Source organism: Filicampus tigris, chromosome 1 (assembly GCF_054856515.1).
Source record: "Filicampus tigris isolate MCC_2025a chromosome 1, RoL_Ftig_1.0, whole genome shotgun sequence".
Classification (NCBI taxonomy): Eukaryota; Metazoa; Chordata; class Actinopteri; order Syngnathiformes; family Syngnathidae; genus Filicampus; species Filicampus tigris.
The window spans coordinates 17,837,885-17,854,604 of record NC_141217.1 but is presented as its reverse complement, the minus strand read 5'-3'; the positions used below and the strand labels follow the sequence as shown (position 1 = coordinate 17,854,604).

General features: G+C 41.3%; 1 protein-coding gene across 4 annotated transcripts in view; it reads left to right on the top strand.

Moving 5' to 3' along the window:
* The window catches only part of LOC147153064 (nuclear pore membrane glycoprotein 210-like), a 25,484-nt gene extending 8,764 nt beyond the window's left edge, over positions 1-16,720 (top strand). For 3 of the 4 annotated variants that reach the window (XM_086023419.1, XM_086023446.1, XM_086023438.1), the window contains 22 exons: positions 785-889; positions 1,196-1,297; positions 1,436-1,564; positions 3,494-3,621; positions 3,701-3,830; positions 3,935-3,997; positions 4,481-4,660; positions 4,742-4,822; positions 4,929-5,060; positions 5,180-5,338; positions 5,610-5,701; positions 5,790-5,964; positions 7,514-7,689; positions 9,153-9,373; positions 9,467-9,603; positions 10,847-10,967; positions 11,499-11,645; positions 12,901-13,151; positions 13,244-13,448; positions 14,391-14,507; positions 15,025-15,102; positions 16,027-16,720. In XM_086023419.1, the coding sequence (XP_085879545.1) occupies positions 785-889; positions 1,196-1,297; positions 1,436-1,564; positions 3,494-3,621; positions 3,701-3,830; positions 3,935-3,997; positions 4,481-4,660; positions 4,742-4,822; positions 4,929-5,060; positions 5,180-5,338; positions 5,610-5,701; positions 5,790-5,964; positions 7,514-7,689; positions 9,153-9,373; positions 9,467-9,603; positions 10,847-10,967; positions 11,499-11,645; positions 12,901-13,151; positions 13,244-13,448; positions 14,391-14,507; positions 15,025-15,102; positions 16,027-16,118 (3,021 nt within the window). In that variant the 3' untranslated portion in view covers positions 16,119-16,720. The remainder of the gene's footprint in view (positions 1-784; positions 890-1,195; positions 1,298-1,435; positions 1,565-3,493; positions 3,622-3,700; positions 3,831-3,934; positions 3,998-4,480; positions 4,661-4,741; positions 4,823-4,928; positions 5,061-5,179; positions 5,339-5,609; positions 5,702-5,789; positions 5,965-7,513; positions 7,690-9,152; positions 9,374-9,466; positions 9,604-10,846; positions 10,968-11,498; positions 11,646-12,900; positions 13,152-13,243; positions 13,449-14,390; positions 14,508-15,024; positions 15,103-16,026) is intronic. The other variant, XM_086023429.1, reaches the window with a different exon arrangement.

Below are 16,720 nucleotides of genomic sequence, written 5' to 3'. Positions count from 1 at the left end.
ACTACGACGTCTTATTAGTGTGACGCCAGGATATGCCCAAACATGAATAAAGTCACAAGTCTACATATCACAGTGATGAATGAGTGGGAAAATGCACTTTTCAGCAAATTGCAGTTTTGTGATTCAACTTTATTCTGAATACGGTGGCCAATCTATGAGAATGGGTGTTGTCATGACACCATTTTTTTTTTCTCTCGCTGGGTGACACTCCTGTCACAAATACATTTTTTTCCCATTCTGATTGCTGCAGCTAACACCTTTTTCTCATTCTGATTGCTCTAGTAGTTGGCAGTGGTACACCAGTACTTACTGCAGCTCAAAATGTCATATAATTATGGAATAACAGCAGAGACATTTATAATATTAATATTCCCCAAAATCAATGTAAGTGAATACATCATTTTTTGTTCTTTATTGTTAAATATTGTCGTAGAATTTCATTGTTTTGCAGAAGCTGTATTTAGCAATTTAAAAGAGATGTTCAAAAACGCTGTCTATCCACAATTGGTCTGTGAAGCAAGTGCAGATTTAAATTGTCAATTATCGTTACAGTTTTTGAAAAAATATTGAGATTTTTTGTTTTTGTTTTGCCCATATCGCCCACACCTATTTTTAACAAATTATTGGGAGTAGAATCATACATTTTTCTTTCATTAGATTGTCAATTATGTGAACTCTGTGGATTAACTCATTTACCATTCTTTTTTTTCATATAAACGTATTTTTTCATATACACTTTCATATAAACTTGTGGTGGTCTTTATTCTGTTTCAACTGTGGATAGGTTGATGCATTTGCCCCTGTGTCAGCGACATTGGAACTCATACTAGTAGAAGATGTCAATGTTTTTCCTGACACATTGACCATATTCAACCACCCAGGTGTGCGGGTAAGAAATGTTTTTATTTTACTGTTTGATTACTGTTAGTCCATACACTTGGTATTAAGTATTGTTTATTTTTGCAAATGGCTTCATCTAAGCTTATTTAACCCTGCTCATTCTTTTATGGCATATTTAAAGGACAAATACCTTCCAATGAACTATATTAAAGGATTTTGGTGTGCAATTGTGGTCAGGTTCCGTTTGCTGTGGCATGCTCAACCTTGCAAGTGATCTTAAATTGTGTGATGAAAGTCTTATCCCATTCCAAAATTTAGTAAAGCTCAAATGTTTTACGTGTGGTTTCCCTTGCAGGGTAACCTCACCCTGCGAGAGGGGTCAGGACACTTTTTTGTCAATACCAGCGTTGAAGACATTGCAGATGTGGTATTGCAGGACACCCAAGGAACAGTTCAGGTGTGTGGGGGGCATCTGGAGTTCAAAAGGAGTGAATTAGGGATGGCAAATAGAAATTCAGAGTTCAAATGCACAAGGGATAAAGAATGATTCTCTTGCCAATTTGAATTTCTCTTATGAATTTCCTGATGTCTCCAGGTTGCCCCCATCCGGCCAGGTGTGGTGCAAGTGATGGTTCATGACCTTTGTTTGGCATTCCCATCTACTGCCAAAGCCACGGTGCATGTTTTTGAAATCCTGGAGGTGAATTTGAGAGTGGTCGACAAGGTCAGTTTCCAGTCTGATGAATCCTTATTGTCGTAAATGCCGAAGATCACATATGTCAACGTCAAGGCTCGGGCCACATCCGGCCCGCAAGAAGGTTTTCTACCGCCCCTGGGATGATATTGCTTTATTATTAGATCCGGCCCGCAGCAAGCCGGTGTGGGTAGCAGAAGTGATCGGGTCCTTCGCACCTGCTAATGATCCATCCATTATCTATACCGCTTCTCCTCACAAGGGTCGCGGGGCATGCTGGAGCCTATCCCAGCTGTCTTCGGGCAGTAGGCGGGGGACACCCTGAATTGGTTGCCAGCCAACCGCAGGGCACACAGAGACAAACAACCACACTCACAATCACACCTAGGGGCAATTTAGAGAGTCCAATCAACTTACCATGCATGTTTTTGGAATGTGGGAGGAAACCGGAGTACCCGAAGAAAACCCACGCTGGCACGGGGAGAACATGCAAACTCCACACAGGGAGGCCGGGGCCGGGATCGAACATTACCCCTACTTTTGCGAGGATCGTCCTTCGGTTGTCTACATGCCCACTCAAGACTTCACGTCACTTTTCGTGGCTTTCAGAAACAGATTGTGGTGAAAAGTAATTCGGAGTAAAACACGCTTTATTAAGAAATACTTCATGTTAGAAATCTCACGTTTTATTATGAGTAATTGTTGGCATTTGATATTTTCATTGAGTTTCGATAAAGTGCTGAGATGTCCCACACTGTGAACAGGCATTGAATGCTCCTCGAGCGCTAAGTGTCGATAGCGAGAGACGTGGTTTCTTTTCTTTCTCCTCCTTCGACACAGCTAGCTAGTAGTTTGTTCGTGCCAGCAAACTCAGTAGTTGAAGATTTCCCATGTTTCACCACGTTTGTTGTTGTGTGTAAATGTTAAAAGGTGAGTTTAACCATTTAGGTTCATGTCAGGTAACTGCTGTACATAATAGCCTAGATATGTTCTCGTGAGTGATGTCACGTTGATGAACACTAGTTTGTTATTTCGGCTTACTATTACTATTACTATTCTAGCGATGAAACGTGTGGATGTGTATTGTATGTATTGTTTGGCTGTTTAATTGCTTAATATGGTGAATTGTAATGTTTAGGCATATTGTTAACTAATGGATATGCATTGGATGATGTTGCTAGGTTATTCTTTGTCTGTGTTGTTGCAGACCACAGTAAATAGACGTGTCAAGTGGAATACGGACCTGTGTTTTCTGACAGGAGCACCCACATTCATACCTTGCCACTCTAAAATAGTCAGCTGGAAACATCATACCAATCATATGATCGTCTCCGTTTTACTTCACATTATGTACAGTTCATACAATCTTGCAGCCCGAGTCAACCAGAAAATTGTTTCCAGTTTGGCAGGAGAAACGCAAACGTTCCACTGATCTTGTTTCACAAGACAGGCAGCGGCTTCTTCTCGGGTCATAAGCGGAAGTGACGTACGAGCTGCCTCGCAAAAGTAGCAGAAATGTACTTTATTTTATTTTTTATTTAGTAACTTCGAACATAAAAACACAGCCAGGGCGGTGACAAACATAGAGGCAAATAAATACATTACAGAAATATAAAGCGTGACATCATCAGCAGGCGCGAAGGACCCGATCCAATCTGGACATTTTAAAACATTTCAATGAACATTCTATCAGTCCGGCCCTCGGCTTGTTGCAAAATGTTTTATTTGGCCCTCCGTCCATTTGACTTTGACACCCCTGCCGAAGATGATCCTCATTTAAGATATAAGAAACACATATTTCATACGTGCCTCTGTGGCACTCAATATGTTTGTTCTGTATGAGTGCTCAACTTTTATTATTCATTGCGCTCACTTGGTCTTCACGGCCTTTGGTTTGCCCTTCCTGTGAACCGAATTGGTGATTTCCCTAATGACTGGCCTCATTTGTCTCATTTACAGGTGGAAATTGGCAAATCAGTGAGATGTTTCGTCAGAGTGTTGGATGACAACAAGAAGCCTTTCCCAGCCAGCTATTTCCAATTCATGAAATTGAAAGTTAAGGCATCAACTTCAATCGTCTCATTAATGTAAGCGATGTCAAACTTGATGTGGTGTTGTTAAAAATATTTCAACCTGCATGGACACGCCTTACTGTTCCTTTTACAGACCGGAGTCCACAGAACACGACACTGCAATTTACTTCATGAAAGGTGTTTCCATTGGTCAGACATTTTTGTCAGCTTTCGTAGTGGATAAAAATGAGAAAAAGTTTTCATCTGCTCCTCAGCAAATTGAGGTATTCTGTTTGTTGACGTTACTTAAGTCATTATTACGACTGCTAGCATGTACTGTACAAACTCTTATGTCAACTTCTTATTTTATTTTATTCTTTCTTATTAGGTATTTCCACCACTCAGACTCATTCCCCGGAAAATGACTCTGCTGATTGGCGCAATGATGCAGGTGTGTTTGCGTGTGCGGTACTGATGCTTATGCTGACAGCAGGTAGCCTCAGTTGCCAGAAGAGTTCATTTGGTCCACAGTCAGTCTTCCAAAAGGGACCTTTGCCAGGCTTTCTCTGGAAAGCAGCAATAGCCTTAATGCTGTCCTTTCCAGCTCCTCTTTGAGTGCATTGTTGTCCTCATTAAAAAGCACTGGCATCGAATCAGAACGCCAGCTAACTGACCAACATTACATTGGGTCATAAACTTCAGAAAGTTTATGTAAAAGGTTTCCTCTAAATATTGTTTGCCTCTAATTATGTCATCGGAAATTGAGCAGCCATAACGTTCCTGAAATACTGTTGGAAACCTAGTGTTACATTGCGATAATGTCTTTAAGCACATTGAGTTGCCTTGTGTATGAAATGTGCTATGTAAATAAAACTGCCTTGCCTTGCCTGTTGTGAGGAACTAATTTTTCTGATAAAAATACCCCTTTTTCTAGATCACATTTGAGGATGGCCCGCATCCTCATTCCAATATTCTGTTTAATATCTCCAATGAGGACATCGCTTCTGTGAACGGCATCGCTCACGTCAAGGGTATGACCATTGGTAACGTCACTGTGACAGGACTCATCCAAGCTGTCGATGCTGAAACTGGCAAGCTGGTTGTTGTGTCGAAGGTAAAAAATAAGCGATGCCGTCGTGCAGGTGAGTTTTCTTTTAATAGATGCAATTGCAAATGGCAATTGTTCTTTCTCTAGGATCAAGTGGAAGTCGAGGTTGTGCGTTTGACTGCCATTCGAATTAGAGCACCCATTACACGTATCAAGACGGGAGCGCAGGTACAGCCTTGTGAATGTACATTTTAAGAAATACTCTTTCCAACGGAACAACTATTTTAGAGAATGCTTGCCATTGGCCCTTGGGGCATCTCATTTCCTTCTGTAGATGCCCGTATATGTGATGGGTTTGACCAACAGTCAAACACCCTTCACGTTTGGTAATGCTCTCCCAGGACTTAGCTTCCACTGGTCCACGACCAAAAGGGACACCCTGGATGTCCAGTCGAGACACTCTGTGGTATGCTTCTCTTTTATCAGGCTGACTTGCACCATGCTGTCTCTGCATCTACTGTAGTAGCTACCTTCACAATTGTTCACTATTCATGTTTTACTTGATTTGCCTTTCTAAACCCTCAGGCTAATGTGGATCTCAACTCAGAACACAATTTCGGCATGAGTGTGACCGGTCGGACAAGAGGGCGGACTGGGCTCAAGGTTGTCCTCAGAGTTGCCGACCCTGGTGTGGGTCAACTTGCTGGTAATCTTGCAGAGCTCAAAGATGAGATCCAAATCCAGGTGCATCTAAAACTACATTTAAAACTGGCCTTGTATTTAGATTTGTTTTACAATGTGAGCTAATTACCACAGTGAACCAACCCCTACACTGTGCTGCCTCTTTAAAATTCAAACGTCTGAAGCTGCTGAGCAGTGATGTTACTGATTTTTAGAATATTGCGAAGGGGTAAGACTGAAAATTAGACATAAATTCACAGAACTTCATAGTGTGTCACTGACGTGTCACTTTTGCCGTAATAATGGTGTTGTCACTACTTTTGCTTTGATCAAGGTCTATGACAGGCTACAGATGTTAAATCCCAAAGTCGAGGCCGGAGAGATACTCATGACTCCAAACTCAGTCTTGAAACTACAAACAAACAGGTGGGTTCAATTTGCAGGTTCAAATCATTCCTAAAATAAATACTGAGACAAACTTATCTGTAACTTTATTTGTATTGATGTGTGACAGGGATGGTGTTGGTGTACTGTCGTACCAGATGCTGAATTACACTGACCAGGTTGCTATCGCACAAGTCAATGATAAGGGCTTCCTCTTCTCTGGCTCACTAACTGGCATTTCATCACTGCTCGTTACTTCACAAGAGTCCTTCGGCGTCAATAAAACTGTCATCGTTACAGTAAAGGTCAGTTTGAGAGGCGCATGGGCGCAGATGGTACTGGGGATGGGGGCACAGCCCCCCCCCCCACACACACTTTGAAAAATACCTCATTCCGTCAACCTCGCTCTCTCCCCCCTCAACTTTCGCTCATAAAGGCGAAAGATGCGTTGACGTTAAATAAGAATGTCAGAATTTGCACCTTCAAGTCAGTATTTCCTTTTCCTGAAGACAGACCTCCAATGCGGCAAGGCAGACGAATACAACATCATTTTTTCTTTTTATGTTGGTAAGGCTGGGAAGCGCTGGGCGCACGCAACTCCTTTGTTGTGATGTTGAGATTTCTAAATTCCCACACACAGTGGAACTTGAACACACCGTAAATCCGTTGACCAGAGCCACTCTCACACTGTAAAAAAATGTGTCTGCTCAACGTAATAATAAAAAAAGGTCTAATTTTCTCCACAAACATTTGTAGCCTACTTTATTTCTACTTAACTAGATAGGTCTAGTGGCATGTACTCACCACTACCTGGACTGAAATACAGAACTTTGTAAAAATATCAGTCACATCTGTTCTTTGTCATGCTGAGCCAACACGCCAATTTTTTTTTACAGTGGGAGAGAAGTCGTTGTGTGCTGAAAGAAGTAAAAATGAAGACACAAAAACAATAGCGTTTTTTTTTTTTTTTTTTTAAACAATTGATGTAAGTAGGCTTTCATATCCTATGGCTATGTTGCCTGATGACATGTGGTCGTTACAGTAGTCTAATCCTTTCATAATAGTGGTATAGCTAGTCTCACAAAAAAGACAGAGGGAATCTACAGAGGTGAAACAGCATTTGCTCTTATTAGATGAAGGCTAAATGTAAAACAAAAGCATTTTTATACTGTATAGGTGTTGAGCAGGAAGTGTTTTTTTCTTATATGTTTATTTTATATTTTGTATCCTGGCTATGATGCATTGCAGGCAATTCCTGATGACAATGAGGCAGGCCTTGTAAGTCAAAGAGAGGATCTGGTATGACGTTTTGATGGGTGATTTGGCGTTCCGGACAAACAACAGTTTCATCTTGTATTGTATGACTACCGGTAGTATTGATCAGGGATTGTCTTTTAACAATTCAGTATAATTTCAAATAAAAATTACTTCAGTCTCTGCACCCCCCTCCACCCACCCACATCCCCCCTCTCCAGGTCCAAAATCCCATCTGCACCCCAGGACAGGCTTCATGTGACCTGCATTCTGTTTCCAAAAAATCTAAATTATGACACGGATTAAATCGCTAATTATGCTCAGTCAAAACAGATTCACATCCCTTATTAAGTCTTGACAAAGATCTTAAATTGAGATTGCGTCTTTAACGGTGTTTGATGTTCCAGTAATGCGTGTGCATCCATGTTTATGTTCAAGGGAGCAACGGGATAGGACGTCAACATCCATTCACAAACACACCACCTCTGAGTTCTTAATCCCCGACTGTCTGATGTGTGATAAACGGTTGTACAAAGTCTTGAAGTGACGTTGTCCCTGAAAGGCAACACTCCCTGCTCACCCACCATCCTCACCCCTTAGGTGGTGCGTGTGTCCTATGTGCGCTTCAGTACCGGTCCAGAGTTGCATACGTACACCGGGAAGAACCTGAAAGCCTTCCCTTTGGGCATAGTCCTCACCTTCACCGTTTATTTTCACGCCAACACTGGAGAGGTCCTGCACAGCTCAAACAGCCAACTCACCTTCTCCACGAACAGGTCGGTCTCCACTCTACCTGTCGGTCCCAGTGAATGAGTATTGACTGAGGAGTGTTGTGCCAAATCCACAAGCCACTCAAACCTGTTTGACTGATGAGTCGTATGTACTATGTCAACTGCCAACAACCTTGGATAATTAACATAATTGTTTCATGATGACTTTACCACTGTAATTTTGCTTAGTAATGACTTGGTATGATTGATGCATTGGCGGTAAATTCAGTTGAATTGTCACTCTTTATCTCGAATGCCATTCACCACAGCAACCAGACCATGCACACGCTGGCAAGAAGGGACAGGGTGCACAAATGCTTCTCCATCGCTGAGCTATGTTTGAGAGGGCTGACACTATTCGATGTCAACATTTTAGGTGTGCCAACTATGAACATTTTATCATTAGGACCCTATTTCTCAAAAGTCTTTGCTTGTATTCATCTACACTAGCGTTTGCAACTAACAATTACTTGAATAATCGATTTCATCCGTCAGTTATTTGGGCGATTAATTGATTAAAGATTTTTTAAAGGTTTAATGTCCATCCTCTTATTAAAAAAATCTTGACATTATTTCCATTTGACGGTGGAGAAAATGTTCTAGTTTGGTCCATGGCATGTCAGAAAATATGCAAAAAGGCTGATTATTGCTTTCCAAACTAAAGGCAGAAGTTAGCAAATTTTAATTTTGACTCAAGACAAAGAATGAATCTGCTTTCATGGAGGACTACATAAATCTGGAAATATTGGAAATATCTTTGGAATCATCCCTGCTTGTAATTCATTACGTTAATTTACTCGGCTGTTTCTTCTACATGGTTTGACAAGTTGTTTCCACCTCAGTTATGAAGTGAGTTAGTTAAATGAATGGGAGTGTTTGGCAGGGAAGTGAAAAGTGAAGTCTGTGAAGGCTTCCTCATTGGTCTTCACGATAAATTGATTCTATTACAGTGCACTCAAGGTGCTGACATTCACTTTTAGGGGAAACCATTCAAAATCAGTCATACAAGGCTGAAACTCTTGAGACAAAAAGAATGGGCTGTGATTAAATTCTTTTAAAATCTCCAAGAGGCAATCGGATTTGACAGGTATTTCAGATGGGAGTATTTTCTCCATAGCGGATGCTCTTTAGATGGAGACAGACAGCAAGACATGTTTAGTAAAAGAATAGCTTCAAAATTGAAGCACTACACTGCTTGTTTATTTTTCTGGACACGGAATTGGATCAACTGTTGTTTGAGATTTCCATTGGAAGATTTGTGTCTTGACTACAGCTGTTTTTATTTTTTGAGCTTTGTTATGCTTCATACGTTAACTATTTCCTGATTTTAACTTCATATCGAATCAAATTAGCCATCACAACAGCTTGTCTAAACGCACCGCTGTATCTGGTTTATCACCTGTATAATGATGGCTTTCTTAATTCTGTGCAAAATTTCCAACAATGGTTGTTTTGTTCCCATCTGTCAGGGATGACCTGGTACAGCTCGGGTCTGGGCCTGGTAACCACACTTTGACCGTCAGGACTGTCAACACAGGCCTCACGCTGCTGTCTGTGCACGACAGTGAAAACACTGTTGTGGCAGACTACATTCCGCTTCCTGTGGAGAATGCCATCCAGCCAGGAGAGGCCCACAGGCTGGTGGTGGGGGACGTCATTTGCTTTACTGCTCAGCTGGCTAGTCAAGATGGTGAGAGACTTGAAGAATGTAAATCTGTAAAATCCTCTGAACAGTTTTTCACCTTGAGCACCTTTTTAAATCTACCGGTACTCTTCTCTGCAGGAGGCCATGGTATTTGGAGCTCCTCAGCCAATGCCGTGCTCCAGGTAGACTCCAAGACTGGTGCAGCTGTAGCCAGAGACTATGGGGCAGCTACTGTGTACTATGACATACCTGGTGTTTTAAAAACATATAGAGAGGTAAAGTATGGTGTCTTGATAGACCATAGCTACTAATTTAGCTGGTATAATTCACTGATGTACCTATTATGTCCTGGCAGTCAGTCATTGTTGTAACCGATTATGTTCTAATTATTCATATTAACCTCCTATGTGTGACATGAGGAGCAGAATAAGCACCCCGAAGCAGACCTGACATGGAAGAGGCAAAAAGTCTTAAATCACAGAACAGGTGGTGAACAGTTCGAGCAAAGTATTAACATAGGACTGGCAAGTGGCAATGGTTCACTTGAGGAACCAGAGCTTAAATATTGAAAGACGCCAGGCCACGGCCAACCCTTGGGACAAACAAAGGACCAAAGCACTGTCACAACACTGTGGTCGCTTTCTGTCACCACTGCCACCGCACTTTTCTTTTCCGGAGATTTTGATTACTTCTGTCATTGCTTCCCTCTTGTACCAACCCTGAGCAATTTACCACAATGACATAAAAAGTAGAATACCACAGTAGTGTTTGCTAACCTCGGAGTGTTTTTAAGATAAGTAATTAAATATTTTCAGTCATTTCATAAATTCATCAATAAAATGGTATATGTGTGCACTAAAACTTGTTGAAGACAACTTGTGGCCCAGCTGTGTGTCAACTTAACTTACTTCAAGGGGAAATCAACCCAAACTGATGATCTGGTTGGAATTTGTCAACATTCTGGGACATTTTTATGAATGTGAACAGAAAGATAAACCTTTTCCAAAGTGATGGTGCAGGGAAAGACTGAGAATTAAATTAAAATTAAGGAGACAAAGCAAAAGGATTTTTATTTAATAGTCATTTTTGTTACATTCTTTTAGAGAATTTTCATTCTTTTAGAGAATTTTCAACACGAATGAGTGAAGGTACTCATAGTATGACAAAAAGGTTGAGAACCCCTGCAGTCGTAGTTTAAGTGTGTCTATCATCACCTGCCACATGTAGATTGTATCAAATTTATGTGCTTGATGAGATGCTCACACATGAGCACATGAGCAAGAGAAAATTAATTGGTTCATATTTAATTTTTGTGCATTACTGGATTCAGTCCATCTAGTGTTATCTCCCCTGAGCTGAATGGAACCTACATACTTTCTCTTATTCTATGTATAATTAAACTGAAGTTTAGTTGTTTATTTAAATTTGCCTCTGACACAACCAACATTGAGAAGCTTCTGATTTAATTTGTTCTAGCATGCCAATTGTATTCATTTATTTGTTTCTCTTGAACGTTAGGTTGTGGTGGAATCAGCTACAAAGACAGCCGCAATGGCACAGGCCTCATCAGTCAGAATTGGCAAGCCGACTGAAGTCTTACTCACAACCCGAGGACAAGGACAAGGAACCAACCTCATCGGTACAGAAAGGACTCAACTTTAGTCAACTTTTGTCACTACATATGTCAATCATCAAAAAAATCACGAAAACTAAAAATTAAAAGTAAATAAACATGAGCTGAAATAGAAGTTGGAGCCAATTGAAAAAGCACATTCTTGGACCAAATAGCATTTTTGATATTTGAACATTAAAACTGTAAATATTTGTCCACCGAATTGTTGCTTTTCATTAATCAACACAAAACAGAACCTCGTTGTTAAATGTTAATGCAATTTTGAAGGCCACTTGCTCGGATGAGTAACTGCAAGTAAGCATGGTTGAATGTTATTGTTAAAACCTGCACAACATTGCTTTCCACTTGGGCCCTCATTGAAGTGAAATGCAGACTTCACTCTGTTTGATGTGTTAACATTAAGTTTCAATTTAGAATATATTTAACAGTGAAATTTATTAAATCAGTCACTCTTTCCACCTTCTATTCTTCATCAAATGTATGTAACCACGGTGTTTATTGTCGCCATCAGCTTATGCCAGTCTAATTTTCCTGCAGGAACCTGCTCCCCTATCCAGACAGAAGCCATTGCGCAACTGCAGCCCGAAACCTCTGTCGCTTGCCAGCTCAGCTTGACCGGCGATGCTGTTGATTTCCCTGCAAGCAGCGTCTTTAAAACACACACCAGCTTTGATCCCAGCATTGGTATGTCTTGTCTGCATTTACAGGATTGTGGGGACAACCCATGCCCTCCATGTCTGTAATGAGTTGGCATATGTATTGATATTAGGGCTGGATCAATAATTCAAAATCAATATGCTTCGCGATTGACACGTGATCGATATCAATAGAAAATGCCTTCGGATAAAACGTTAGAGAGAAAAAAATAGAAAACAAACCCCATCGCAGCATGGTGCGGGATGTAGCGCGCATCTGCCTCCAAACACGAAGAAGTGTTTAAACCAACTAAGCAGACGCCGCTAAACCAACGAAGAAGAAACAGCAAGCGAGCGGCGTAACACCTCCAGATGGAGACGTGGTGTACAAGTAAAGAAGTCTTTGACATGATAGTGCCAGTTAGCTATATCCTACCCTTGGCGTAGAACTCAAGTTAAAATCAAGCAAGTAAAATATGAATGGACTATGGCAATAATGAGTCCGCAAAAAAGATTAAAAAATAGTCCTGAGACAGTTGGTCAACGCTAATGTATGAACTGCAAGAGAGTATTAGTTCACTTACATTGAATGAAGGCTGAATGAAGGAATGATATCGACCAATATGAAACACTTATATTGTGATATACTTTTCAGTCATATCGCCCACCCCTAATTAATATTTATTTACTGAACCAGGTAGGTCAGTTGAGAACCAGTTCTCATTTACAATGACGTCTTGGCCAAGAGGCAGGCAATCTGACTCAGTTGTATATCATAATTCAATTAAAAAAAAAAAAATCTGAGGCTTCAATGTCCTCTCAGTCTTACTGTGTTTGATAGCTTTGACATCAGGGCTCTGTAGAACAAGGTTGTCTTGAACCAAACTTGGGCTGCGTGCTCCGTGTGAGGGCGCAGGTGAATCCAGTTTACAGGCTATAATCAATATCTGTGTGGCCCAAGAAGTATATTTAACAGCAGCTATAAAAGGTGCCAGGTTGATATATTGAGCTGCAGAGGCTCCCTAATGCCTGAAAGCTTGTCTCATTGTGTCTCGGACCCCACCGAGGAAATCCACAACATGCTCAAAGCGACACCAACTCTTCTAATTCCAAACGAGTTCTAATGGGAACCTGTGACTGAAAGGACCTTTCACCTACAAATTCAGAGTTGTATTAGTTAAAACCAATGTTCCCTCTAGGAGTATAATTGTATCATTTGTTCACTTCAAGAACAGTGTTGTTCGTCCAACAAGTCATCATTTTGTCATCCTCAGCCTCCTGTTGACTTTTTGTCCTTGCCATAGGCTTGTACACGTGTTCCATGACCTTGCAGCCAATGGCACACCAGTTGAACAGAGTTGTGGGCATGTCCAAGACAAACCTGCTGGTGAAGGCTGGCCTGGAGGGCAGCGCCTTCTCTGGGGAGCAGGTCAGCGCCAGCCTGCCAATAGAGCCCGACTTCTACTCGGACCCGACTGAGCTGATCCTCTCAAACCTGCATCCATCTGCGGAGCTCACAGTCTTCGTTCCAGCTGCTGCCATAGAAGACATGAAGGTCAGGCGCAACGACATTTTTCCTAAAGATAATGATGCCTTGCTCTGTGTAAGGAAAATGAATATCTTGAAATATATTTCTGTGTTTCTTAGGTGGTCTCCAGTTCTTCCATCATTGGTATTCAAGCGTTTGAGGCACCCAGCGGCTTCCCAAGTCTGTCAAAGTACACCATCAGGGCTTTGGACCTCCGAGCAGCTGGCTCCGCTTCCATTACCATTAGCAGTGCCTCCTCGGGTCAGAGTCTCATCATCCCGGTCACTTTGATTCACGTGGCTGAGCTCGGTGCAAATGGGCCAGGTCAGTTCTCCTCTGTGGGTTAATGGGAAGTCACAATAAGGTTGTCACTTAAAACGTTTAAAGTTGAGTAAGACCGCAATATGTTTTTAATCCTGTATGACTCGCATAAGGAAATTCTGGAATATCTTGTATAGATGGCGTGGTTATGCGCTTGTCCCGCTGCTTGTGCTGCCTCTGAGTGACCAACTGCTGTTGTAAAGCCAAGACATGCCAAACGTTCCAGTGTGGCCATTTTGTTCAAGCAGTTGCCATTTGTTCCGCAGACGTCAAAGATGTAAAAATGACGAGAAATGATGAGACGACGTGCGGTAGATTCACTTGAAGTTTGCAAGAGATTACGTACCGTATTTTCCGGACTATAATATGCTAATTTTTGAACCACACGGCTTATATAAAGGTGCAGCTATTCTGTGTTTTTTGTTTTTTTTTCACCGCTAGGGGCGCTCTAACCAGAATTAAAATACAATACAATACAACTGCCATGCACAGGATGTGACTGCAGGTGGAGGAGTTCAACAGGCGAGGGCGCTATGCACTAGGTTATGCATTAGGTGGTATGCGGAAGTAGAGCAATAAAAGGTGGACGTTAACTGACAAACTGGAATGTCAGCGGACAGTGAAGTGAAAATAAGTACTTTATTTTCTCTTGGTTCTTTTCCGTTTTAATCAGCAAAGTTGCTGCCCTGTTAAGAGTCACTGTTAGGAAAGAATCTGTTCAGGTTCATACATGTACATTTACAGTTCAAAATCGTTCAGTAAATGCAGTAAATATTTAACTTTCAGTGTGGCAAACACCCACAGCACCCCTCCATTCAGATGTCATGGACGTATTGAAACAACTTTTCTTCCCTGTGCTGTAATTCATAACTTGTTCTTTGTTGAAGCTGTTCCCAGGCCTTGGAAGACATTTAGACTGTGATTTCATCCTGTTCTCTTCCATAGCAGCTGCTGCACCACATGTTAACACAAAAGGGGACCTCCCAGTACAGGGCATTGGTTACCATTTGGTGCTGTTCATCCTGTTTGCCCTGCTAGCCTTTTCATCCGCCATCTTCCTCGGTAGGTTCCCAGTTACTACTACTTTACCGGTTTAATCTGGATGTGTTTTCTCTTCATTGTAACACACCAGGGTGCAGTTATATTATAGGCTATTTGTGTGTAGAACATGGGTCAGTTCCCACACTCACATTATAACACTTAAGAGCTTAATTTAGGCCAATCCTTTCATTTTTGATAAGTTTGATTCATATGTGGAAAAAAATTCTTAGTCGTGAGAATTATGGTCACTATAGTTACATCCGCAATGATTAAAGATTGACACCAACATGTAATCGTTTCTTTTTGCCGATGTGAGGTGGTAGTTATTTAGTCTGCATACAGTATGTTCAAAAGGAAAGATGTTACATTTTAAAGCCCACTACGCACTGGATATCATTCCAATGACGAAAGGATTTCTGATACATTGTGGCTCCCTCCACCATGCATGCTCTTGTTTGAATGTGCTGTTTCTGATGCTCGGCCTTGATGTTGTCGTGATTGTCAGCTCTTCTCCATTGTCCCGTTTTGTCCCCTGCAGCCCATCACACGGTGTTGTCTCGCAAGCAGCAAACGTACCCTCCGTCTATGATCGTCAGGAATCCTCCACCTGAAGCTGGTAGGAGTCAGTTTGAATGATGTTTCCTGTCAGAAAAACAATGAATGAATACGGTTGCAAAAAAAAAAAAAGTATGTGAAGTCTTTGGAATTGCCTGGATTTCTGCATAACTTGATCACCAATTGTGATCTGTCTTCATCATAAGTCCCAACAATAAAACTCTGCTTAAACTAATACCATACTAACAATTGTGTTACATACACAGTGCAAAGTGAAAAAAGTCAGCCAACCTAGGGTCCCATCAATGTGACTAAATTGGAGATTGAGATTGGCTCAAAGCTGCCTTGCCGTAAAACACATCAGTTTTGAGTTTTCTATTCTCACGAAGCATTGCCCAACTTGTTATTTGTTCAAATTAAAAACTTGCATCAAGCTGGAAAGCATCACATAAAAGAAGTAAATTTAAAAGCCTTGATGTTGATCAGTCTCTGGTAAGATAGATGGTAGTCATGGGAAGAGGAGATTCATGAAGCACTTGTGATATTTTTTACTCCTCAAGATGGTGCGCTTGGTTTTAAGATAAAGGCTTGTGCAATCGAAATGTATTACATTTCCACCGAGTGCCATCTAGAGGAGTCAAAAATTACAAGTGCTTCATGAAACTTCATTTGTCCATCTCTAATAGACGGTCTATAAATGGGAGACAGTTCAGCACTTTTGCTACTTTCATTAGGAGTGATCCTCCAAAAAAGATAACTGCAAGAGCACAGCTGTGCTGCTGCAGTGTCTAGCAGTGATACAAATGTGTCCATGTTTTCTCAGTCACCTTTAAAGACTTTAATTGAATCTGTCAGCAAGTCAGTCTGAAGAAATGTGTTGCAAATGAGCACTTCTGTTAATTGAACCCAAAGCATGCAGTGCAACCTTTTCTCATATTATAAGGACCCGTGAATTTACTGGCACTCCTCCTGGCTCTTTTCTCAGCTCCAGATTTTTTCGACCACTTTGTACCCCGTCCGGATGTATACAGAAGACGTAGTTTCCGTTTCTATTCAACACCACGCTACATGTCCTGACGAAGTCCTCATCAACAGCCCTCCTGTCCCACTGACGGTCACCACTGAATGTACCTCATCCCCTTGCTGTGTGATGTGACTGCAAAAGCATTTTAATATTGGTACAAGACTTACAAAGGACTTTTAATACTTGGTTGTGTGTGCGTGTGGAGGGGTGTGTGTGTGTGTGTGCGTCTGTGTGTGTAAGAAAGTTTTGATAGCCGATTGTTCTTGTGCTGTCATTTGCTGAATCGTGTTATACTTGATTTTGCCCGGATACCACAGTTGTCATGTAAAATCTGCATTCTTTTGTGACAAAAAATGTTTGAAAATGAGAGGAAATGTTATTGTTGTTGTCATCTAAACAAATGACTGTATGTTCAACTGCCCACTGGAAACAGCCTAATAGGTGTTTTATCGGTTCGAACCATGATGCATACAGCTTCTCTTTAGCTCAGTAATGTGAAACGGTAATAGATTTCAAGCATCTGTCTTGAGTTGAGTTGCTTCACTGCAAGAGAACAAAATGTGGCAATTTTCAGTTTTTGCTTCGATGTGCTTGCGGTGCTGGGACTGAGATCACAGTATCACTGACAACTAATAAAAGAAAGATCTCTGTGAAA